We start from the raw sequence: 26,983 nt of genomic DNA, 5'->3' as shown, positions 1-26,983 counted from the left end.
ACATTTTTTAAGTTGTGATGAAGTAATGTTGCACACTAAGTTCCATGAACAGAAAGGCCAATTCTGGAGGAAATTAACAAGTTTACTTCAAAACTAAGAATGATTGATGAATTTTTATCTATGGAGTAGATACATTGTTCAACAAACATCATACAGTAAATTTTGTTTTTTTCCTGATACAACTTTCTTCTAGGAAATGAAGTTAAAATTGAATACAGAAAAATCCATGTTATATATTCCTGATGTATCAGAGATGTAAATACATCCTTAAATAAATACTCTTACTTCCTAAAGAATAAAGCCCTAAAATTTTTCAATCATTTCTAGGGTAACTTTTAAGAGGCTACTCGAGACACCAAATAGTTCTGCCTGGTAAGCTTATTCATTACTAAAAGAGAGCCAGTACATTCATTTAAGTATATGAGTGCTCAATGAAGTTCTTTATTATTTGATTCTTCAAAACATCTTGAAGGACATCTGGGCCTCCACCCCCGAGGATGTCTACATCCTAATCCCCTGAGCCTTATATGACAAAAGGGATTTTGTAGATGTGATCAAATTAAGGATCTTGAGGGATGGAGTTTGTCCTGGATTATCCAGGTGGGGCGAAGATAGTCTGAGGGTCCTTCTATCATAACAGGGAAACAGGAGAGTCAGAGTCAGAAGACAACATAACTACTGAAGCAGAGGGCCAAAAAGAAAGAGATTTGAAGATGCTAAGCTTCTGGCTTTAAGATGCAGTGACCATGAGCCAAAGGATGTAGGCGGGCTCTAGGGGCTGGACAGGATTCTCCCCCTGGAGCCTCCAGAAGGAACTATCCCTGCTGATACCTTGATTTTAACTTCCTAAGACTCATTTTGGACTCTCACCTCCATAACTATATTATTTTCAGCCTCTGAGTTTGTGGTAACCTGTTACAGCTGTAATAGAAAACTCGTATATCGATGCATAGATTGTGCAAAAATCATGTGACCAGAAGTCCTGTTATTTTAAAGAGTGGCCAATACTCTCTTAAATGCATGCTACAAATAAACCACCTGTAAAGACAAGGGCTGGCTCACTAATCCACTAAAGAATCCAACTGTTACTGAGATTCAACACAGTTTGCCTCCCAAAGAAACTTAATCTTTATTTGACCTCAGTTCCTTAATTTAAATCACAAAGGGAAAACAGAATCAGAGAACTATGAAGAGTTTCTTTAGAAACTAGCTCCTTGTCTCCAGTGAACACTAACAAAACATCCAAATTGTTAATCCTCTAATCCTAATTATCTAATCTCCTAGATAATTTAGAGATTATTACTAAAGTCTACTGCGGTAGCCTGTTCTAATTCAGTTGTGATAACTTTTATTATGAAGTTTTCATAGGTTTTATAAATGCCTCATTCTAGAATTTTAGCCAATTTCCTCTTGTTTTCATTCCTGGGCAGATGTGTTTGGGAAAGAATATTCGTTTAAAGGCAAGGAAACTAGTTTCTAAACTCATCTTGACTGCACACATCTATTAATATTAAAGCCCTTTAGCATCTCTGGGTCATAATTTTCCAACTTTAAATTGAAGGTCTTATTTAAGATTATTTCTACGATCTTCGCCACTCCTCTAATGCAGGGGTTATCTGATCATTCATTTTATAGTATTCAACCTTCAAATTGTAATGAGCCTAAAACACTTCTCAATCATATCAAAAGACCCCAACTTGTCTTTGAATCTAGTCCCCAACCATGAAGCAAAACAAAGAACTGGAGTAATTCCTCACGCCAGTTCTCACCCAACCCAGTACCTCCCAAATATTCCTGAATACACAGCACCTGGTAAAATAAATAGCTGGACCCTTTTGAATTCTAAGTTATTTGGAAGGTACAATGAAAACGTACTAATATGCTCTTGACAATTTAGGCTATAAGTAGAGTAGGTACTACTTTAGCACGTGAGAGAGAGGGAGGGAGAGACAGAGAGAGAAGAAAGGAGGGAGGGAGGGAGGGAGGGAGGGAGGGAGAATGAGAGAGAGAGAGAGAGAGAGAGAGAGAGAGAGAGAGAGAGAGAGAGAGAGAGAGAGAATATAAAAGGAGCCATCACAAGAGGTATCTGGAATGGATGCCCAGGAATGAGGTGGTGATATCAAAGGGCAGGAAAGAGGTTAGGGAGGTAAAGAATTGGAAAGAGATTAACTACATAAAACTAATGCAATTATAAATTCATAAGTGTATGGCTATCTAGTGTGCACCTAGAAATACGAAACTGAGTAATACAAAAGTATAAGAAACAGCCTGATTTTCACGTCTTTTGCAGTCAGTTTGGGAAGAAAGATGGAACTGTACTAAACCATTAGAAAAAAGCAAAATATAGCCTGTGGTACCAAGTGTAAAACAACAGGGGACCACAGGAGGAAGGGGTCCCATGAGGTGGAACAGTCCAAGTAAGCTTCTGAAAGTGTGGAGAGAACTGAGCCATGAAGAGAAGGTAAAGGACAAGGGGTAAGGGAGGAGAGGGGCACTAAGTCTTCCTGGAAAAATCCGTCTGTATCACATTCGAAACTGTGCTCCACTGCCCATTCCGGAAGGTCCATAAGATGTTAATATGTCCACTGAGAAGGCAGCCAAGGAATTCTGGAAAATACCACCTGTAAGAGCCCACTCTGGGAGACCCGCTGGACAATGGTACATTAAAGGCTCTGAAAAGGCCTCCAGGAAAGGAAACTGCCTGAGTTTACTTAACTTGAATTCCCAGACTCATCTGAGCCAAGAACCCGCTTTGCTGCATACCTGTACACAATCTGAAAACTCGTACATTAAGGGATACCACTTCACATGAATTTGAAAGTGTATTATAGCCCTCATTAAAAAAAAATATTTGCATACACTTTTGCCATATATCCTGTTGTTCAGAACTCTACTCTGGCCAAATCTCCACATCTTTCAAGTTGGAGTCTCAAAATACATTAACTTACTAGTATAAAAAGCTGAATGACTCTAAATATCCTTTAAATTCTAATGTCCAACAATAAGTGTAATTTTAACATGCAATTAATCTCTGGGGATAAAATTACAGAGTGAATATATATATACTTTCCAGGAAATTAATGAGTTCATATGTTTTGGTAAAATTCCTTAGGGATCAGCTTAAGAGTAACACTCTCTGTTTCACTATTTATACCACAATCTCTGTAAGACATTATACAATAGACGTTAAGACCTCAGCCTTTCAAATTGCAAAACAATAACCATTTAGACAGGCTTACTGATCTTCGCAAAAGCGTTTTTCAGATATGTCTGAATGTTCAGTGATGTCCAGGTCAGGGCTGCCAGGCCGGGCTGGAGAGCTTCGTCCACTTTAGCCAAGTGAGGGGCCATCAGTTGCTCGAGCATGGGAGGCATTTTTGACTTCACTCTCTGGTATTCAGCCAACATCATCTGCAGAGAAATGGGAATTAAATAATTAGTATCTCATTTTTAATGTCTATTAATACCTCCTTTTTTTTTTTTGTCCAAAAGGATGACTTTTATTTAGGGTCCAGCTGTAGGGCTCCAATAGCAGCCTGGCAGGTAGAGCAGCCAAAACAAAACAAAAATAGAAAAGAGAACAAGAAATCTCTCCATAAATACAAATTCCTGATCTGGTAAAAATTCAATGGAGGAGGTGAGAAAAAGAATTTAAGAGTTTCTCACCGCCTACTCAGCCCAAAAGGGACGAAAAATTCTGAGGTCAAGTGACTTTTCTAAAGCAGGTTAAGTCTGATTACCATTGCCTTAGCCTGTGCGTCACTAAGCTCATTCATTCAACTTTGTTCGCTGGTACCACGGGCTTCCTACACCTCTGGGCACTTCCTGTGGACCATACTCATCCCAAAGTGCTGGGGTAACCACAGGTCCGCCTCAGCCCATCGCTGGACTTGCAGGCCAAGTCCTCATGAAGATCCAAAACGTACAAGGAGTCAGGAACCAGTGTTATACCAACAAGTGCCAGGGCATTAAGTATCACCCACGTGCCAGAGACAACCAAATTTACATCTCCCGCCCAGATCTCACTCCTGAAGTCTAGACTCACATATGGAAAGAGCCTACTGAATACCTCCACTTGAAAATATAGCAGACATTTTAAATTTAACGCGTCCAAAACTGAAAGTTTGTTCTTCCCCAAAACCTTCTCTGCCCACAGCATTCTCTGTCTCAACTGATGGCAACTCCATCCGTCCAGCTCTTAGGCCAAAACTCAGAGTCATCCTCAACTCCCGTCGTCCTCTCACACCTACACACAATCCATTAGGCTATCTTGTTTGTTCTGTATTCAAAAGTGATCCTCTATCTGACTTGCTTACCATATTCAGTGCCACCACCATCATTGACTCTCACCTAAATGATTGTATTGTCTCCCTACTTCCACTCAGGCCCCCTAGAGTCTGTACTCAATTTCACAGTGTAAGTTGGATCATGTCACTCCTCTGCTTACAGGGCCACATGACTTCCCATCTCCTTTGGGCCTACAAGTTCTTATGGTGGTCTGCAAAGAGATACCCAATCTGGCCTCCATCACTTCTCCCATCTCTAATCACTCCTTTCTTGTTTACCTGATCCTGCCTTAATGTCTTCCTTTCTGGTCCTTACCCTCAGGGCTTTGCATTTACTTCAAATAATTACTCAAATGCCATCTTCTCCTTTAGGTCTATCCTGACTACCTATTTAAGACTGTAAACCATCACCAGTAACCACCTACGCACTCTATCTTCATTGCCCACAGCACCTATCACTTTCTAATAAACTATATAATTTACCTATTTATAATGTTCGTTGCTTATTTTCTGTCTTAACCAACTAAAATATAAGCTCTATAAGGACGAGAATTTTGTCTGTGTGCCTGAAACTGTACCTGGCACATTGGAGATGATCAATCATATATTGCTGATTAATTTAGTCATCAGAAAGAGCATTTGTGATCGTAAATTCATGGATTTAGCCTCCATTGAAATTTACCAGTTGTACAATATTGAACTGTGTCAGTATTTTGCTCATATGTTACCATTTTTAAATAAGAGTAATATTATTTCCATCTACCTTTTATGATAATGTTACTAGTAATAATAATAAATTATAAGTAATTTTTAAGGTACTGCTTAAATACAGTTGTTTTTAAGCTCATATTTTTAATGTGCATGTTGGTGTTACTTTGTCATTAGATCAATGTTTCCCAAAGTATTTTCCCTGAAGCCCGAGCCCCAGAGATGCCATAAGAAAAACGCTCTCTGGATGGACAAGTTTAGAAAACGCTGTACACAATATTTCCCCTCTCGGACAGTCAATTAATATTAATGATTCTGATAAAACTACAAGAAGGAAATAAGAAGCCCAATGGACTTTGTAAATTTCATTAAACCCAACATTTCCCAAATGGGCCACATAATCTTTTCATCACATGACACTTTTCCACAATTTCCATATGTCCTTTCAATTTCCATGAAAGCCACTTTCAAAAAGCCTAAATTTGATGGTTCTATTAGCAGCTACTTCTACCTCCTGAAGCTTTTCTCCACTGCTTAACTTTTTTCAAAGTCCATCACTTATTCTATTTGGGAAGCAATGCTTACAATCAGCCTTCTTGGTCCCATATTAATCCTTTAACCCCATGAATTACTTATTAACCTGTTTTATAAATGAGAAACTGAGGCTTAGGAGGGAAAAGGAATTTTCCCAAGGATAGTGGTTTGAATCCAGATCAAATTGGCTTTAGAATCTACGTCTGTAAGTATTAGTGTTTGCTGACTCATCTGTTTCTAGTTCGAAATGTATTCCAAGGAATAAATGAAGAAAACAAGCTCTCAGCTACTTTGGCTTATCGTCAAAAGCCTGAAAGCTCTGTTAACTATTCAGCACAAAACTCTGCAACACCTGAGAAGGTCTCCCAAATCTGCCATTAGATCTGCTCTTACCAGATACACATGTTAGGTAGGACCCTTCAACTCTTTCAACCTCCAAGATACAATAAATATCTTCCAGATGATAATTCACTTGTTCAAATTGTTATTTATAACTGTGATGGTTTTAAAACATTCTTTGACCCTCATCTTCTCACGGGGTGGGGTCCATGTCCCCTTTTCTTGAATCTGGGTGGGCTTATGGAGCTCAACAGAGTACAACAGAAGTGACGCTATGTCACTGAAGCTGTCCTAAAGGTCATACAGCTTCCTCCCTGTCAACTGTTACACCCACTCTTGGAACCCTGAATTGTCATATAAGAAATTCTACCACCCCAAGGCCTCCAAACTGAAAGGCCACACATAGATCTCCAGTCCTTAGTCTCAGTTTCCAGCCATCCCCACCGAAGAACCAGACCTGAGAATGAGGCCAACTTGGACCTTTCAGATGAAACATTCACCAGGTAAACTAAATAACCTTAATCACAAAAAGAAAAGAGTAGACGAATCCCCCAACCAACGCTTGCTTAAATTCTTGACCCACAAAATCATGAGATAGAATGAAATGGTTGTTTGAGGCTACTACATTCTGCAGTTGTTCGCTACATGCAACAGATAAATGAAACAATTCTGTGGACAAAATTATTGGTAGTAATTTTATATTCTCATAAATATTATTTCTTAATAAAATGTAAGAAATAAAAAATAAGAAAAAATAAGAAAATAAGAAAAATAAATAAGAAAAATAAAAAAATAAGAAAAATAAAATTTTCTTTGTAAAATATGTAGATTGACTAAGTGATTTCCCTAATATGCAAGAGAAGTCTAAAGGGGATTCTCACATGCAACCTGCTGACTAGTATTTTATGAGCCCACATTTGAGGAATGTCTATCCATTGCCAATACTAACTTGTTAGTACAACACGGACGAATAGGAAAACAGCCAACTCCAAGTCTGCCTTCTGGTCCTATTTCTGCCACTCACTAGCTATGAGACCTTGGTTAAGTCACGTAAGCTTTCTGAGCCATGGTTTTGTCATCTATAAAATTCTATAACAGCATTCTGTCCCAATATCTAACATGGTTGTGGAAAAGATCTAATGGAATAATAAACATGAAAATGGTTTAAAATGTAAAGATTATGAAATACATGGCCTTATTGGCCTTATCCTACCTTGTTGACCCCTATAACATTGTAACAATAGTTTCCATGTTGTAAAATATCATGGCTGCATCTCTGACCTTATCTCTATTATCCTCTGGGCAGCATTTGTCACTGTTCAGGGCCCTCCCTTATGATGCTTTTCTTACTCTTGGCTTCCTTAACATTTGGTTTCCTCCCACTTCAAAGGTCAAGCTTTAATTTTGTTTGTATATTCACTGTCTTCTATCAGACCTATTAATATTGGAGCTACCCAGGGTTTGGTCTAGGCACTCTGCTGTTCTTAATCTACATTCTCTTCATTGGAGATGTCATCCAGGAAAATGACCTTAAATAACCACGATATCAAAAGTATGCCTTCAAGCTTGACTTCTTCACTCAACTCCAGACTTACCCATCTACATGGATAACACCTCCACTTCGATCTCTGAAAATCATCTTATACTAAAGATGGGCACTACTGATTCCCTCCTGTCCCCTAAAATAAACTAGTTCCAGTCTTTGCCACCTCCATAAATGGAACTCCCGTTCAGGCCACTGCATGTTACTGAGCAAGTAAGTCGTGCAGAATGCAACCTACACAGTAACATATAACAGGCCTACTTTGAGCAAATCCATTGAGTTACTTACACCAAAAACAAAGGAATCATCCTTCAGTTCTCTCATAACCTGTCTGTTGACATAATTTTTTAATTCAATGATCTACTACCTGGCTGACATCCTAGTTCAAGCACCATTTCTATCCTGAACCAGCCTGTAAACTGGCTTCACACTAATGTTGTTCCCATAAAATCGACTGTTCACCCAGCAGTAAGAATGATTTTCATGCCTTGCAGAAGACATCATGCCTTTTTCTCCTGCTCAAGTTCCTCCAGTGGCTTCCTGGTACACTCACACTTGTAACCTTGGTGTGTGAGATCAGCAATGACCTGGCCTTGCCAACTCATTCCATGGCACTCTCCCCTCAGTTACTCCACTCCAGTCATCCCGGGCACCAAGAAGAGGAAACAATAACAGTACTATACCTTCATGTTACTGAAGTTCTTTTTGTATACATCCCGTTTCTGGAAAAGGGCAGCTGCAAATGGTGAAACTTCCAGACCCATCTGTGACATGCACTCTGTTTCTCTAAATAAGGTTAGTATCTGAGGATCAAAGTTTACAAACAATTCCCCTGTGCCTGGAGCCTTCACCAATAAAGAAGCTTCAAGTCCTACGTGAATTTCTTCAATCTGTGAGATGAGATCAACAGTGTTACTGTTAGAAAGCTCAATGCATACACAGGGTACCTGGCTCAGCCATTTTGGAAGCGGGTCATGAAGTGTTCTTCCATGGAGTTGAGCTTCTCAAATTAAAGACAATGGGGTCACTCACTCTTCTGCTAAATTCACTTTTAGTAAAGGGCTTTCAAGTTCTTGGGGGTGAAGTTGCACAGTTGATTCAACAAAATGCTGGGGTCACAATTTTCTCACACCTCACAGGTAAGAGGATGCTATAATAGTGGTGACTTCTCAAAAGCCATTTAGCTCCCTGATACCATCACGTCTACTCAATTATTTTTCTGAATGAAATTATCATAAAAACTACTAAACTCAGTTTTCAGTTATCTATAAAGCAATGAATGCCACTATGGAGCTATCTCTGTATTGGCTCAGACACTAAAAGTTGAACCAGGAAAATGAGATACTGTGTTTCCCCAGAAATAAAACCTAGTCGAACCATCAGCTTTAATGCATCTTTTGAAGCAAAAATTAATATAAGACCCAGTCTTCTTTTCATATATTGTTATATAATATTATATTATATAAGACTGGGTCTTATATTATATTCAAATATATATTTTATACTATATTATATTATATTATACCCAGTCTTATATAAGACCCGGTCTTACATTATTAAAATAAGACCGGGTCTTATATTAATTTTTGCTCCAAAAGACATATTAGAGCTGATGGTCCAGCTAGGTCTTATTTTTGGGGAAACACGGTACCATTTTAGAGGGCTTTAAGGCTGAATTTTATCCTGCAAAATACAAAAAAACTTCCTGTCAATCTACAAGGAAATACAAGTGTTGGTGGGGTATGAAATATAATTTCATTAACCTAGTATAGTCGAAGAAAAGACTTTAACAGATACACTAGTGTTTACTGACACATTAAGGAACTGAATGGAGAAAAAAAAGAAAGAAACCTTAATCAAGCAGGTAAGGAAACCAACAAATAGAATCTTCTCCCATAGGTGTTTGTAAATTGAGTTTCTGTTACCTGGGTTATGATTTTTCTTCATGGACATATTACCCTCTTTCACTGGTTACCTACGTTCCACCAAGCCTGTCTTATAAAATGTCCTCAAACCCCACTTTCCATGTGAATGAAACCATTCAGTGCTAGTTGACTTGACAATGGAGACATCTTGACAGGATGCAGAGACTTGCCTGTTGAAGCCACGCCCTGTGGTAGAGAACCTCAAATTCCAAGAGGACCCTAGCCAGCCTGTTGTAACTTCGGATCACGGGTTTGGCTTCCGCCGTCCGCAGCACATGTGGATGCTGCTGGAAAAGCTGCATAGGTTGCTGGATCCTGTGGAAGAGGTGGCGGGCCCACAGAATCTTCCCAGCAATGGGTGGCTGGTCTCGGGCCAAAGGAGGGTCACCTTTCTGCTTCGTATATAGCTTTGCAATCATGTCAATGTCAGACCCATAGTTTTCAAGGACACGCCGGTATTTGTCATCAGTACCAAGATTGGGTATGTTCAATCTGTTTTTTTTAAAAAAAGTGAAAGGTTTGAGTTAATAGAAAGACATCTAGCAAGTTCCTTTATTGAGGTTTATTTTAAAACATATGCTCATGGAAGAGAAGGAGATGTTTGGCATACTAAAAACTCAAAATAGTATCAATCCATCAATCCTATCTCAGTAAAGTAGTTTTTAAAAAAATAGTAACAATCCTTAAAATTGAGGCAAAACTATTAACTTGGTAAGAATTGTTTTTCTAATTACTTAAATATTAAGTAATGTTATGATAGTCAGTCACCAGAACTTCAAAACTAAGAAGAAAAAAACTCAGTCCTCTGAAGAACTTCAAAACTGTCACAATGTTATCCAGTGTCGAGAGAGGATTTTATTTCTATTAGAAGATGAAATAATAACAATAATATAAACTAAACTATGTTCATATTACCCCAATTTTAGAAAAGGGAAAACTGTTCCAAATGTTTACCTTTCGAATTTCTTTAACATACTTAGAGCTTGATTTGTGTTTTGAATCTTTTCAAACATAGCATCCAGGAACGTGTGCAACTCGTTCTAAAACAGAATGAGGTCTGGTGATGAGCAGGATTCGTAGAGGGACAAGTCCCACTTAGCAACAAGGTAAAAAGGCATCCCCTCCTATGCAAACACATAGGATGTAGGACAAAATATAACGGGAAACTTAATACTCACCTGATCTTGAAAGAAAGATAAATGCCCAGACGCCACAACTAAAAGGGACTGGAAAGCCACAGCCGTCCCAGGAGCTGGCACCAGGCCGGCTCCAGGGGTACTGGTCAGGTACAGGGCCTAGGGGTACGCACTGGGGCTTTATCACAATGTGGGTACGACAGCAATGGGGTCCTCACTCTTTCAACAGATCCATGCAGAAAGCAAAGGCCCTGGAAATACTACCCAGCCCGTGTCTGGGTGTTAAATGATTCTTCCCATAAGTTGGGGAAAGCAGCAGGGAGGCTGGCCGTGTCCAGCCATGGAATCCTCACACCAGTCCTCTTATTCGTTACGGGAGCTCAGTTCCTACTTAGTTTCCTGTTTGACCTGTTAGTATCAGCATGAACTCTAAATCTACACAGGATTCCAGGCTCTGAGCCCCTTGACAATGGAGTCCTGGACACAACCCTAATCCTAATCACTCATGTACCTAACCCCACCCTCTAGTGTTTCATCCTGGAGACGTCTTAGTTACTGAGCCTCCCCATTCCTTGTCCCCAAAACTCAACCCCCAGTCACTTCATCCAGGGTCATGGGAAGGTCAGTATTTTCGCCCTGATTTTATAGAGACAATGACGAATCCATGTGTTATTTAAAGGAGAGAGCATAGTTAAGAGACAAAGGATGGAGAGAGGGACAAAGAAGTCAAAGGAAAACTAGTCATCCAACCAAAGATGGACCATTCTTGAATGGAAGACAAGATGAATAACAGTGTTGAATGAAAGGGGGGAAAAAGGGTAAGGGTTAAGGAGAACGAAAACTAATATCTATAACTAATGCTTAAAAATCAGGCTGTAGAACAATTATATTCTCAGCATTATTAAAAGTGGGCACAGGCTTGAAAAGGTCTCCCCATCCCACCCATTTTGTCCATTTACTTGGACAAAATAAACACTGTTCTGGCACCCAGCATCAGCCCTCTCTGAGCCTTTCCTCATCCCAGGCAAGCAGAAGTATGCATTGCTTTTCTCCTAGGCTCTCATCCTGCCTTGTGGGTTATAGCAATTCTCAAATTCTATGTAATGCTTTGCAGGCCTCTCCTCTTTCTGAGTTACTTTACGACTTCTTTGGACTATGTCTTTTATCTTCACATTCTCCCTGCCTGGTACAATATCAGAATATTATACTTCTAACATATATGTACTTATATTTTGATGATAGCACATGTCTGCCTTCCGACTGTGAGCTTAGAGGGCAAATCTACTTGATTTATTTTCATATCCATAACCCACAGCATAGAAACCTAATGCATAATTGATGTACAGTAAATGCTTTTTAATTGCAATAAATCTAGTTCTTATTAATTCATTACTCACACTTTAATTCAGCCAACATTCTTTGTGCTTCAATTATATAAGGTGCCATCTACTCGGCCCTGGAGACAGAAATAAGAAACAAAACAATTCCTACCCTACCAGTGTTCCACATACAAGCTACTGAAGTACCATGGATCAGAAACTGCTGGGAAATGGGTGGAAACTTGACAAATGAATACTGACGGTGGAGCACAGAATCCAGACCTGACACTGTCCATCGATTTCCCACAAGAACCGATCAAGATCCATAGTCCTTAGGTCTGAATATGCCCCCCAAAGTGGTCGTTGCTTCAACTACGACGGGCATTATGTCTTCCCATCAACTGAAATGTTTCTTATAGCACAATGGTTAAAAACTTGAATCCTAGAGACAAACTGCCTGGGTCTAATCCCAAGTCTATCACTTGGTATTTTTGTGGTTTGGGGCAAGTCACTTAACCTCACTGTCTCAGTTTCCTCTTCTGCAAAATGAAGGTACTAACGGCATCCACTTTTTTGGATTACTGTGATTATTAAATGAATTAATACCTATAAAGTGCTCAGAACAGTACCTGACATATAGCATTAGCTAGTTTTATTACGATACCTTCTATCACTGAACCCACCCCTCCAAAAATGCCTTGGAGCTTTTTCCCTTAAAGTGTACCAATTTCTTTTGAGACAAAAGTCCTGGAAAAGAAGTAAAGATGGCCATGTTCCTTTTCCTAATCAGAAAGGTACCCATTTTGTACCTCAATGAGATATAAAGAAATCTGCATATTAATTATGATATACATCTACTGGGTTGATAACACACATCTCCAACTATCCCGGGGGCCCCATCCCACCTTTTAGCACATGACCCCACAGGTGACAGGCCCAGGGCTAGGCACCCACTAGAACTGGCCAACCCAACCTCTTCCTTAGGAATTTGGAGCCGGAGTTGGTCCTATGATATGTTCTCAGCTGATGATGGCCAAATGCTGCTCATATGTCAAGATGAAGTCAAGATGGCTGGTCTGCAGGGAGTAGGGGAGGGTGGCAGTGGGGAAGGGAGAAGGAAGAGAGAGGGGTCCAAATGCTGGGTCAGTCCTGGTTGTGCTGTTTCCAAGGCCAAGGCCTGTGGGATCTGCCAGACATCGCTGACGATTTTGCTTAAGCTATCTCTGGTCATAATCATTGCTATAAGGTAACAAACAAACAGAAACACATTTCTATATTCTAATAATGCTACATTTCAACAGAAGATGAAAGTTACTTTTCTATGAACTAAGATGGAGGACAGGCAGAAGTCTGTGATTACAGATCATTATCCAAAGCTATATTTATGACCCTTTAATCTATGAAAAAGAGCCTTCAATTATTCATCTGAAATCACAGAACACAGGCTGAGGTTGCTATCAGTCATCTCCATGATGTAGATGCCTCTCCTTTCTGAATGGGTAATGATTAGCAGCATTATACAAAATGGAAAAAAGAAACACACGACTGTCAACAGAAATGTGATTATACCACCCAACCTACATGAAGGTCATTAGTCTGCTTGCAAAACTCTTCATAATCCCGGTCAAAATCCATTTTCCGCTGGTCTAAGAAATCATATTCCTTTTTCTTTATGGTGGCAACAATACCCTGAAATGTTATAAAAGACATAAGACAATATTGTAATATTCTTGCATTACTTAATTAAAAATAACCTTTAAAGGCAGAACCTGAACAATCATTACAAAAAAAGCAACTTAAAAGGAGCCCATTTCTTTAGGTACTCACATTGCTTAATGCTTATTACAGCAGTATAATGTTGCCCGCTGCATTCAAAGAAATCATTTGGAAAACACTTTTATGAGGTTTTATGAATTTTTAAAGAAAACGTTCAAATAAAGACCACATCTGAAAAGTAGGAGCGGTGTTTTCTCTAAAAACGTCTTACTAATCACGTCTGAAATAATAAAAGCAAAGCCCGGAGTAAAAGTTACTAAAATATATTTTCATTGAAAAGTTTCAGTTCTCAAATAATAAGGAAGACTTTAACAGAACACAAGCTTAGAAAGAAAATAGTTATAATATCTACAGATGAAACACTATCCTCCAAGCCTCAAATGTCTTAAATAAAATGTCAAACCACAACCTACCACCTAAAGACTCACTAGAATTAATTGCTTCCTGCCACCCTGTGACTACAAGAGTACAAATTAGGCAATTCATCTCCTTGAAATCTGTGCGGCTCAAATTTTGTTTGCTCTGAATAATGAGCTATAATGCTCTGTGATCATGCTTAACCAGGTCCTAAGCCATTCTCCAATTCAGGAGCCCACACTGTGGACACAGGCATATAATTTTTATAAAGAATGTTGGGCCTCCTTCCGCAATCCCCTCCTCAAAGTCGTGTCTATGTAAACATCAGTTCAACTCTCTTAATAGTTGAAAGCGTATAAACTGTTTAACTTCTAAAATCAAGTTAACTAGTTAAAGCAACCTACTCTTTCATGCTTTATAACTACAAAATTAGTTCTATTTATTAATTATACACACATATATGTATAAACATATACATATATCTCCATCATTGCGTGAAATGTGTAAAAGCAGTACGGAAAAGCTACATGTCTGCATTTTAACGTGAAAATTAACAAGATATGGGGCCCTTAAAAAATTCTGTTCTATGATTGGATTTAATGGTCACTTAAGAGGATTAAGTTAATATTTAATATCAGTTAACTGATTAATTACTACATTTGAACCAAATAATGAAACTCAATCTACTGTATCATTTATTTGACAGATATTTATTGCACACCTATTCTGTGCCAGTAAACTCTGAAGACACAGGAATGCACAGAACAAACAAATGTCCCCGCTCTGGGGCACTTTACATCCTTGGTGGGGGAGAAAGGGTCAGAATCTACGTAAGTCACAAATAAATGAGCAGGATAATTTTAGACAGTGATAAAATGAGTAATGTGAAAAAGAATGATTGAAGTGAAACAGAAGTCAAGGAAAATTTAATTAGCAGCATCATTTAAATCAAGATCTGGAGGCCAAAAAAAGGAAATAACCATGTGATAATCCAGATGCAGAACTTTCCAGAAAAAAAAATCCTGCAAGCCCTAAAATGGACTCAACTGACCTGTCCTGTGTCTGTCAAACATGGAATGAGAAGAGAAGCAGGCAAAGAGGTGGGAGGGGTTGGCAGGAGCCTGTTTCATTTCTATGAATGCCATTTGAAGCTCTGGCACTAACACACAAAAATCTCACCTCACGTTTTCATGCACCATCTCCCTTTTATCTCACTATCCTCTGGTACATCCATTTTAATCAATATTTCACTTTAAATTTTCAAAGCAATTTCTCTTCCTAGTATTTTTGTCACGGTAGAACCATCTTTGTCTGCAATGCAATGTACAGTTCAACTTCTCATTCAAAAATAAACTTTGAAATATGTTCCAAAGTAATTTTTTCATTCATAGAAAAATGAATAGATTCCAAATTGGAAAATAAATGGATATATTCCCTCTTGGTCTTGGAAAACTGTCACTTTCAAAGTATAGATGATCCACCTAGCACATTACACAGGATTCCCCTAAAATGTTCCATGTTATATAAAAAAGGGCTTTTCCTTTCCCAAAATCTGGTACAGTCAAGAAATGAAAAAGACTCTTTATATTGGCCTAAACTGTTAGAACACAAAAAAACCCAACGTGTGGCAATAAATTATATGATCCTTTTCAAATCCAAGTACAAAAAAAATTCAACTTCAGTGTCACTGTCCCTGAACAGGAAAAAACTGACTACTCCACACGAAGAATTTAAAGCACATTTGTTTGTAAATTGTTTTTTTTAAATCTTCAAAACGTTATCAGATCGCTGTGACCATTTTAAAAACTAGAATTAGTCACACACACACACACACCCTACAAAGTAAAGCAGTTAAAAATCAAAACAGATAGCATTTGAGATCTTGCGGCCTGGCTTCTGTTGTCAGTTTGACTCCAATAACCTCATATAAATTCTCTATAGGTTTGGACGTTTCTTACACCAACAAAGTATGTGCAATGTGTAAATTACAGGCTCAATTTCAAGTAGGAAGTGACTGCTGGTTACTTAGTTTGCGCGCTCCCTGACACTCTGTTTTCGGAGTGCTGGGAGGCATATTGCAGCAGCAGGCACCATGCTCTGATCCCTGGGTCACTACCCCACGGTTCTGCACATCCTGAAGTCATCCCAGCGGTGGCGGGCTTCCCAGCTTCCCTGCTTCCCAACCTCCCTGACCTGTGCTCTTCGGGGTGGCTTAACCATTCCTGGATCTCTCGCCCATTATTTTCAGTCCATCCAGTGATTCGGTAAACTCTTAATTCCGTGTTAGCCCTTGTCAGTTTAAAAATATCACCACTGCAGAGAGCTGGCTAAGGACTGAACGTTTGTTTCCCCCTCCTCCCAAATTCTCGTGTGGAAACTGAATCACCAATGGTATTAGCATGAGGTGGTATAAGGTCTTAGGAAGTGAGATCTTTGGGGTGATTGGGTTATGAGGGTGGAGCCCTCATGAATGGGATTAATGCCTCTATAGGAGACCCCAGAGAGCTCCTCTGCTCCTGCTGTGAAGACACAGAGAGAAGGGTCATCTGTGACTGGAAGAGAGCTGCCACCAGAACCCAACCATGCTGGCATCCTTACCTCAGACTTCCAGCCTCCAGGACTGGGAGAGAAATAGCTGTTGTTGGTAAACCACCCAATCTGGTACTTTGTCATAGCAGCTGGACCAGACTAAGGCAGAGCCTTTCCTTACTGTGAGGCTGTTACCCTTCCCCTCCCCCACAGTACCTATGTGCTCTTGGTGCCTCGTTTCTTGCCAGTGTTAGACTGAAAGGTCCTGAGTGTGAGTACCGTGTGCCGGCCGGCTTGGCCTCCTACAAGCTTCCATCAGTGCCTGAAAAATATGAGCCTAAGGAGTGTGTGGCAGTCGGACCGCCCAATAGCAGCAATCCAGGCTGCATTGTCAGCCAACAGCTACTAACCCCAAGCCTCGCAGGGAGGGCAGAACTAACTAACTGGCAGTGCCAAAAAAAAATCAAAATAACTAGGAATGGGAAAGCTCCGATAAAATTCAGTTCCTTTTATTCTTCAACATGTGTCCAAATAAAATGTTTCAATGCACAGATGATCTGATGCCACCCAGAACTCAGTATCAACTTGTGCCTGACATATAGCATTTGCTTCATCAAATATTTATTGGATGAATAAATGAAGTGATAAGTTATAGTTAAACATTTTTCTGTGCTACTAATGAAAATGCTTCTACTAATGATGAGTAATTTTAGATTATTGGGAAGCCATTCTCATAACCACACACCTGAAAACAACATATTAGCACCATTACACAATTCTCAAATGAATTTATTTTTTTAATTTAATTTTTTTATTGTTTAAGGACCATGAGTTTATATTTTACATTATGAACTATTTGAATCGTTCTAAATACAGTTATTTGCATAAACGATCAAAGTTTCAGTTATGGATAAGAATAGAAAATTTAGTTTTAAAGTACAATACCTGGTATTTAGTAACCATATCTTCCAGCCCTTCAATTTTAGAATCTTGCAGGACTGAATATGTCTTCAAGGTTGTAAAGACGTCTATTATCTTGGCAAGCCGTCGATGGAAGGTTTCAAATTTTCCAAAAATATACATCTCACTAAATTCAAATTGTTTTTCATTTGGATCTTGTTTAAGCTTTTGTTTGGTCTTGTGAAAGCAGCGCTGGTATTCCTTAAAATCAAACAGCAACACAGAAGAAAGGGAAAACAACAAAGATATCAACTGTATTCTCTTAAGCGAAAGTGATGGCAAAACTCAGGAGGAACTGCCCTTTCGGTTTCATGCATCATCATTCACTCATCCATCAGCCTGGAAGATTCTCTTATCCCATCCTCCAATCTAGAAAAATCCAAATTATTCCTAAAGTGATGTAGCCTTCACACTTGGTCCCATCACGCTAGTAATATCCTCACTCTGTATCTATCTCCCCATTTGTCTAGAAGCTTAAGGAAAACTACCTCACCGTAGTCATCTTTGTATCTTCCGTTCTTAGTGTGGTGTCGGGATAGAATAAGTGGATAAATTTTCTGGGAAGGCTTATTAACACTAAATTTTCTCAACAGTAAAGAATTACTGTTCTTTTTGTCAACGAATAACATGATCATTCCTAAATAATTTAGGATGCATTGGCCAAAACAACATAAAAATAATGAAACATTATCCAAATATATTATTAGGCTGACCATTACCTGCTTAAGTTTAATTGCAGATAATATTTTTTCCACAACCACATCCCGCGGCTGGCTCCATAAGGAATCGGTTCCATTGTTGGTAATGTAAGCTTTACATGCAGATACCATCTGATTGGTCACCTGGAATTTTCCAAAAAAATGGTGTTAGGTACATAAAACAGCCACCAATTATAAATTGGACCACAGGGTCCTTTACTCTTCTACCTCTCAGAGTGTACAACCTGTGACCTTGAGCTTTGGATATATTTGTTTCCAAAGCAGTCATGATCAAGCACTAGGCCCCCCCATTTTTTTCACCTTTAGTGAGGTGTAATTGATGAATAAAAGGTGTTTATATTTAAGGTGTACAATGTAATGCTTTAATAAACACAGTGAAGTGATTACCACAATCAAGTTACCACATCCATCACCTCACATAGTTATCCCTTTTCATGTACGTGCTGGGAGCACGTAAGATCCACTGTCTTGGCTAATGTCAGCTATACAATACAGTATTATTAACTACAGCTGCTATCTGTACATTCGGTGCCCAGAACTTACTCACCTTATAATTGAAAGTTTGTACCTTTTGATCGACATCGTCCTACTTTCCCCACCCCCAACCCCTGGCAACCATCATTATCCTCACTGCTTCTATTTGTGCCACTTTTTCAGATTTCATACTTATAGTGTCAAAATCATTTATGAAATTACAGAGTTGGAAATTCTGTACCATGGAAAAATCAATAATTCGGGCCCCCTGGTTCATACAGGATGAATGTCTTAACCAACCAAGAAATGACTCACTTTCCAACCTACAAGCTGTTGAGAGTGTCCCCGATCTGCATAGGTAGCTGTTCTAACATCTAACTCCCAGTTTCTAAGTGCCTCATAAAAGGATTGTCCACCCTGATCATTTCATGCCACTATGGTCTGTAGCAAAGTCAAAAGGAGAAGGCAACAGAGAAAAGAGTAAAGCTAGTACAGGTGACCGCTAACATTTTATTCATCCACCCAAACTTTTTTTAAAAAACTTCAGAATTTTCCTGGTGATTTTTTTAATAAATTAAAAGGAAAATGAGACGACTACTGTGTGCATGGAATGGTATGGTGGCTGGGATTTACAGTGCAACAGCTGTGAGTGTAAGTGAAACAAGATTGGCCACGTGTGTTGATAGTTGCTGAATCTGTACGGGGGGGTTCGGTATACAATTCTCTTTCCTTTTGTTCCTGCTTCAAATTTTGCATAATGAAAAGCTTTTGATATTTAGATAAATGGTGGTCTCCCAGTTTTGCTCAAAAACAAGACCTGCAAATACCATGCATGAAACCTAGAGTAATAACACAAACTGACTTTTGAGCCTTCTATCCAGACTCAAACATGTAGTTTTACAGTGTGAGGAAGCTGGGAAAGGATCTCGGGGGTGCCCTCTTTTCTACTTGAACATGAGAGCACAAGGAAGAGTTTCCCGTTGAGCTCTCAAGACTGGATGTCCCTATTCCCAAGAAAAATCATGACTCCTGCTGCATTAGCATTCACAACATAAGTCCCGATGAGTACAAATGAAACAAAAACTCAAAAACACAGACAATAGTTTAGTAGTTACCAGAGGGTAAGGGTTGAGGGGGATGGGAGATGAGGGTAGAAGAGATCAAATACGTGGTGATGGAAGGAGAACTGATTCTGGGTAATGAACACACAATGTGATATGTAGATGATGTATCACAGAATTGTACACCTGAAACCTATGTAACTCTACTAACAATTGTCACCCAATAAACTTGAATTAAAAACAAAAAAGAAAATTCCTCTATTTTAATGCCACATTTAAAATTTTGCCTTGGTAATGAAAAAGTCATTTATTTCTTAGAGACCATTCATAATGGGAAAGCAACAATGCTCACCATAAACACTTAGGAGTTGGGGCATAAGGTTTAAACATTATGTTTTTTGGCAGAATCATTACAATTGCTTCATGGATGACTGGGACGTAGCCAGTGGCTTTTATTACCATGATTACTGTTCTAACAACATCAAGCAAACAACTGTGGCATCAAATAAATTTGGTACAGTGGCATGTAAAATAGGAAACGGGAGAGAGTTAAATATAGTTTTTCTTCATTAAAATGTATCCAGTGGGAATAAATAATGTGCCAAATAAAATAGAGGTTAAATTCCAAAAAGAATCTTTTTCCCATTTTTATTATAAGAATTACGCAATATTTATTATAATAATTACTCTGAGAAGTAACACTATGATTTGTTAGAATCGGCCTCTCAGATAAACTTAATTCTATCTCTATTGAGAGATTAAGCTTTTTTTATTGTAAGATACATAAACATTGGATTGTGGTAATGTGGTAATTTTTAATTACCAAAAAATTGACCACTGGCAAAGAAATATAAGCGACCGTGGACTTTATGCTATGCACTTACCTTTACAAACAGAGAGGTGATCTTCTCAGAGGTATTATAGTAATGAGAGATACTATAGATCATTTTAATTGCATTCATAAGTGTAGGAATAACATCAATCATGGATATCTGGAAAACAATACAACAGTTTCCAGGGACCAAATTCTAATAGTGCAATCATTCCATCTTCACTAAAATAAAGATTAGCTAAGATTTTTACTTAAATTTTTAAAATATTATGCATTATAACACTTTACATAAATATATTTAAGAATAATTTTATTTTTTAATCATATCCAGTTAAGTAAATTTTGTTTTAATACAAGATACATTTCCTTTCTACTAATGACAAGAAGGTTGTCTTAATCAATTTTGTGGTCAATAAAAGCAGGCACTTCTTCAAGTTAAAAGATCCAAAAAACACCAGCCAATGACTCTTCCCACAGTTCATTGAATGTAGCCCAGAACATCAATTGCAATATTTAATGAAATGCAATAAATTTTTTAAAATATAATATACATCAATAGGTAACAGGCGGATGGATGGATGGATGGATAGATAGATATATACACGTGTGTATATACCTGTAATTTTCTTAAGAATCAAAAGAGATTTCTAAGACTTTTCCCACAGACTGTAGTGTCTACAAACCAAACTCCACACTCAACTCATCTGGTACAGAAGAGCCATCAGCAGGTAAGAGAGTAGAAATCTTTAACTCACAGGGTCACTGCTGTATAAGGGATCACAGCATTTTTCAAGTGTGTACAAATATTTGACATTGTCCTTCGCTTCATTAGCTGCATCAGTGATTCGAATATCCATCTCCCGCCACGTCTAAGCAACGTACAGGAAAGCAATTTTAATGCAATTATTAATAGAGGAACTTCCAATATAACAGCTGCTAAGAGTCACCACAGTCCCTTGGGTGGGACTTTCAGTGGGTCCTGTGCATCTTGCATAAAACTGAATCCAGAGGGTGAAGGACATTGCCACACGGATAAGCAACTGTAAATTTTGACTACAGTTTTAAAGGTATCTCCTGCAGGCCTTCTCTTACCAATTTACTCAACAACTAAGACAGAGTACCAAGAGGGCAACACCTCCCTTTCAACCCACACCTTCTCTCCTCCACGGGCGACTGGATCCACTTTGCACTTCACCCCCATATTTTCTCTCTTCCATCTACTCTAACTTGAACTCCCTTTTCCTATATCCCCATATTCTTGTTTAGCCACTCCAGAGATGGTACATTAACCAACAAATATCTTTAATTCAAAGGCTATTTCCACAGTATCCAAAATTCTAAAAGGGCAGTGGTATCCAGTTTAAAAGTTTTTTTTTCTTCATGAAGGTATAATAACATTTTTTTGTTCCTAATTACTCAACGACCCGAAAGACTCTATGATGTGAAATTCCCATTTCATAAAGGAAAACAGAAACGGCTAGCGACCTTCAGAGGTTTTGACTTGGCGGCGGCGAGTACTGCCAACACAGCCTTCACCTCTGGGCCTTTCAGCTGCTCCAGAAGGTAGTTGAACTTGGACAGTCTTTTTTTCCAGTGCTCCAGCTCTGCGCGGGGCCCAAGGTCATCCGCCTCCTTCCGCAGCTGATTGTTTTCAGCCAGGACCTGTAGATGCCCAGGACAAACATGAGCCGTCAAGTAGGGCTAGAGAAATAAACGTATACGCGAGCAAAAACTACCGAAATAAATAAATGACGCTATTGGAGTCATGCTATATTGTCATTCATTTGCATGCTTCGAATGACAGCCTTCAATTGACTTAACATGGTTGCATTTTTAAAAGTTCCACAAAAATTTAGTTGACTTGTTTCTAACTGAAAACCACTTACTTAGGGAGCTCGAATGAACTTTTGGAGAACCTGACCTCAGAAAGTTTCCTCGGCTATTTTCACTTACTGCATAACCTGAAAGCAATACAACCTCCATGCCTTAAACTCATTAATTTCATGTGTTTGCATGCTTTTTGATGTAATGTCCACCTTCACTTAGGACTTTTCTGAAAATATTTCTTTAAGGTTAAGTCTCAAGCTCCCTTTGGGAGAGCACACTAAATTAGAAAACTCTGTATTTCTGTAGAGGTTCTCATCAAAGTAAACTATGCCTTGAAAAAAAAAAGAGCCCAGTGCCATCTTCTAGTTCTATAAGTCTATAGAGGCACTAACTTTCACCTCGTAGGATTCTTACTATCTCTTCCTAACTAATGACTATAAATTAAAACCAGGTGAACCTCTCCTCTTTTCAGGGACTTATGGTAAAATATTTAGGCAAATGTCAGTGGCATATCATATACCTTCTTCCATTGGTTAGTTCAGCCACGGGGAACTGAAGTTTGGTTTCTGGAAATTACCTGTTCTATTTGTTTGATCCATACTTTCATACAACCTTCTATTTTTTCCAAAGTCTCGGGGTTATTAGCTAGAGTCAAGTAGTCTATCGGTTCCTTCAGAGTTTTCAGTTCAAATATGTCACACTTTTGAAGGTTCACCTAGTTAAAATGAAAATTAAATAATAAGGTGATGCTTTTTAGACACACACACACACTCGGCTTAGGAGGATCTTAAGGGGATCCTCTAGTCTAAACTAGCGTGCTCTCTAAACAAAGATCCTGCACCACAGGGAGACAAAAAATACCGTCCTCCCACACGCTGAGCGCACCACCCCAGAGATGGATTCTGAGGTCAAATTTGGGGTCAAAAAGAAAGACTGAAGTGGACAGAAAGTCGTAACAGCACAAAATTTGGGAATTAATAGGGAACTTGGATATTAAACAGTCAACTCATGAGACCAAAGGAAGTGGGGAAGCTTCAAGGAAATTGACTGGGGGGGAGGGTGGTAGGAGTAATTTCTAAACTATCACATTCGTTTTTGAAACTATCCAGAGGGAAAGGCTCCCATGTCCTTACCCAGTAACATCTTTATAGTTGGCAAATTCAACGGCAAACAGATGTTTATTTGTTTTTTAGTGGGGGGTGAAAGGGGTAGAGAAGGAGGTGTGTTGGATTTTGACTTGATAATAAAACCTAGTGTATTTTTCAACACACATAAAACAAAATGGACCTCCACATATAACAAGGACAGTTTCCTTCTGGTAAGTGTGCCCCTGGCACTGTGAGTCTCTAAATTCGGATCTCAGTCCCAATCCCACTTTACCAATAGCGGAGCTAGTATGTTTCTCAGATGGTTCAGAACCAGCAAGAAAGGGTGTGGCTATTTTTCACCCTCCACCGCCAACATGGCCCAGGAGCTGCTTCATGAAGACCAGGCCCTAAAGGCTTCTTGGTAAATCAAGGCAAAACGAAAGAGTGTGCTAGGAGATGGATATGGGGGAGGAGGGGCAGTGCAGGCTGGAGAGTGCAGGGCACCACTCTGCTCCCTTCACACCAGCCTGCGGGGGGAGGCTGTGTCCCTGGCAACGGGATACTGCAGCCCCTGAACGGCCTCCTCAAGATTTCCTGTTTCTGGCCTTTGGCTCCCTAATAAAACCCTGCCACTCTGATTGGCCCCCAAGTCCTGGCCCCCAAGTCCAGCCCTACTCAGAAGCTTTCTGCTGCCCCTCCACCCCTCAACATGGGGCTCAGAGGTTCCACTCTGTGCTTCCTGAGCGTGGCCTCCCGATTGGTTTTCACACTGTTACCCTCTGACAGAGCCCTGAACGCCCACTGGGGCAGCCACACGGCTCCACTGCCCTGTGTGCTCGCTCATGCTGCCCCAACCCAGAAGATCCCTCCAGCACACCTGGTCCCTCAACCTCTCCCACTCTGCTCCTTCCACCTGCCACATCTCAAGGGCTCCTTGGTTCTAGGGCTCTGGGCTTCATGAAGTGGGACTGTCTCCGTTCTGTGGGGGATCCATCCCACTTCTTAAATACCTCTGCAACAAAATGATGTGGAATCATATGAAAGCATGGCTTTTCTAGGTAGAATAATTCAATTTGGTTTAACTTGCATTTTACTATCGCCTGAATCATTGCTAATTGTTCATATGAATCATGGTTAACTATTCATATAACTCACGTTAGATGGAATTATCCTGCCCCAGTCTTGATGAAATTTCCTCAATTCCCCCATTCCATATTCTTTAGGAAGCTTAACAGCCCCGTCTCTCCCTCCCAATATCCCAATAGGTCCCAGTAGGTCTCAATGCTCCCTAGAGAGGGATGAGTGTTACACTGTCATGGGTATCACGGGATCCATGCCTCTTTCTCCCATACATGCCTTTTCTGGGCTGCCACGTACCCCCAGTAACCACGAACGCAGGCTTCCTAGACAGCACAAATTTTACGGAAGCTAAGAATCACATTTGCCAAACTTATTCTTGAAGATCCTTTTGGTCACTGGCTGAACCACAAGACCTGACCACACTCTCTGTGTCAATTCCTCTCTCCTCCCTCCTCTTCAGGATTTCCTCTATCCCTACCCACCACCACCACCCTCCACCCATGAACACCACCACCACCCACCGCCACCACCACCCACCACCACCCACCACCACCCACCATCCACCAGTCACCACACACACACACACACACACACACACACAGGATCCAAACTCCTTTCCTTCTGGGATACACAACAATGCCAGGAGCATTTCATCCCCTTGTCTTTGCAGTCACACATCTGACATGACTGACTCTTCCATCACAGCCAACATTTCTATGGAACCCCTAAGGCATTAATCGCTTCAAACTATAGGAATTTAAAGCTAGTCACCAGTACATCTTGAGGGGGCAATAAAAATGCCCATGAAATTTTTTTTCTAAATTTGCAAGGTACTAGAATTAAGACCACCTAAGGGAAACATTACACACTTGTACATTGATTTGTTCACCATCTGATCATTTTTGAAGGAATAACTTATTCGCTCTCACCTTCTCTTTCAGACTCTCCTGCGCACCCGATAGGACGCTCACAAAGCCTTCCAGAGAGCTCAAGAACTCCTGCCGGATGCTGGACGCCTCCTGAAGGCCCTGGAGCTCGCTCCAGCCATGGCTCGTGGCCCTGAGAGCGGGAATGAAGATGTCTGACAGCAAACATTTCACGCTGTTGAGCAGGCCCCCGTCTGCGGCATCTAACATATTAAAGCTCACCTCCTGGAAAACAATTAGGAGATGCTTTACTGTAAAAATTACCTGCAGTCGCAACATAGCTAAGTCACTTCTGAATGTTGTTCGTTAACCAGCTAGCCTGTGGAAGTAAACAAAGACCAGTCCAATGACAAAAGCAGAGACTATTAACTCCCAGCTTGCTGTAACAAGGGAGACAGGACCATCACTTGTGTTCGGCAAAGACTCAAAGCAGGCAGGGGAGTGGAAAAGCTTCATAATGGAGAAAATGGAAGTCTCAAGATGGCTTCAGGGGTGCCCTGATTGGTAGCTGTTGGCCCGGGAAAGCTGGCGGCCGGCTAGCCAGAAGCAAGCACCCTATGTGATTGGTGAGGGGTGCACATCTGGATTGCTCTGGCTGGCCCAGGGAAGCCCACTGAAAGTACAGACAAAAATTAGGGAGACTGAAAGTCCAGAATCAAGCCCATTTTGGCCAGTGGTTACAGAAGTTATTGTTTCCTGCAAGTCTGACATAGCAGGCTGGCTACCTGAGTTGTTTACTGTCCATAGGGGTTAGTTTCCTGGGCAGGTTGCTGCAGGTTATATGTCCAAGTTCTATTTTTATATATGGCCATTGTCTGTTTGTATAGTCAGTCTCTCAACCCAGTAAATCATTATTTTCACCTAGTTAAGACGTAAGCTTAATGCCATTCTAAAGTGCAATCATCACAATGAAAGCATGAAATAAACAGAGAAGATGTTTACCAGTTTATTTGCTCCAAGCAGATAAGCCACCCACTGAGGGCAGGGGAGGCATGGACAGATGAACTTTATTTTGCACACAAAAAAACAAAGTTATATACATACATACATATTCGCTTTTATAAATCTTACTTTAAATGTATGAAAATTGCCATCCAGTAAGTTGTGTGCGGGGAATTCTCTTTAAAAGACTTCACTGGGCACATGCGCACTCACACACACACACACAATGTTATATCAAATGTTGTTAATAAATTGGACATTAAGTCCTCTTACCCAACAGATTTCAAGGAAATGTCCTCTTAATCGCTTGCTTTAAAAGCTTTTTCAAAACACTTGTTTGTGTTTTTACATATTTACTGAGCACAATGGTTGTCTCCACAGGGATGGATGTCTTCGGTGGGACTTACGTGATCTTTGGTAATCGGGCTAAGGATTTCTCTCGCCCCTTACCCGGTGAATGTTCTCAGGGGTGACAGCTCTGGAAGGGTCAGTTCTGATGAAGAACACACACACTCCAGTTAGAGCCACATCTTTTCCCTCGGTCACGAACACCTTAGGTTTTTTCATCTTTCCAGAAACAGGATTTACTCCTTCCGAAGAGCCAAGTTGTTCTACAAAGGCA

General features: G+C 39.9%; 1 protein-coding gene across 2 annotated transcripts in view; it reads right to left on the bottom strand.

The window, feature by feature from the left end:
* The window catches only part of DNAH5 (dynein axonemal heavy chain 5), a 241,550-nt gene that overhangs the window by 155,997 nt on the left and 58,570 nt on the right, over positions 1 to 26,983 (bottom strand). For both annotated transcript variants that reach the window (XM_081054213.1, XM_081054212.1), the window contains exons 4-16: positions 26,812 to 26,972; positions 25,423 to 25,644; positions 22,903 to 23,040; positions 21,984 to 22,160; positions 21,254 to 21,367; positions 20,551 to 20,658; positions 18,132 to 18,254; positions 17,398 to 17,613; positions 13,372 to 13,479; positions 10,290 to 10,375; positions 9,506 to 9,827; positions 8,094 to 8,300; positions 3,240 to 3,411 (exon numbers count right to left, since the gene is read on the bottom strand). In XM_081054213.1, the coding sequence (XP_080910339.1) occupies positions 3,240 to 3,411; positions 8,094 to 8,300; positions 9,506 to 9,827; positions 10,290 to 10,375; positions 13,372 to 13,479; positions 17,398 to 17,613; positions 18,132 to 18,254; positions 20,551 to 20,658; positions 21,254 to 21,367; positions 21,984 to 22,160; positions 22,903 to 23,040; positions 25,423 to 25,644; positions 26,812 to 26,972 (2,154 nt within the window). The remainder of the gene's footprint in view (positions 1 to 3,239; positions 3,412 to 8,093; positions 8,301 to 9,505; positions 9,828 to 10,289; positions 10,376 to 13,371; positions 13,480 to 17,397; positions 17,614 to 18,131; positions 18,255 to 20,550; positions 20,659 to 21,253; positions 21,368 to 21,983; positions 22,161 to 22,902; positions 23,041 to 25,422; positions 25,645 to 26,811; positions 26,973 to 26,983) is intronic.

Source organism: Rhinolophus hipposideros (genome assembly GCF_964194185.1).
Source record: "Rhinolophus hipposideros genome assembly, chromosome: 7".
Classification (NCBI taxonomy): Eukaryota; Metazoa; Chordata; class Mammalia; order Chiroptera; family Rhinolophidae; genus Rhinolophus; species Rhinolophus hipposideros.
Note: the sequence above shows the minus strand (reverse complement) of the source record. Positions and strands in the feature narration are given on the sequence as shown.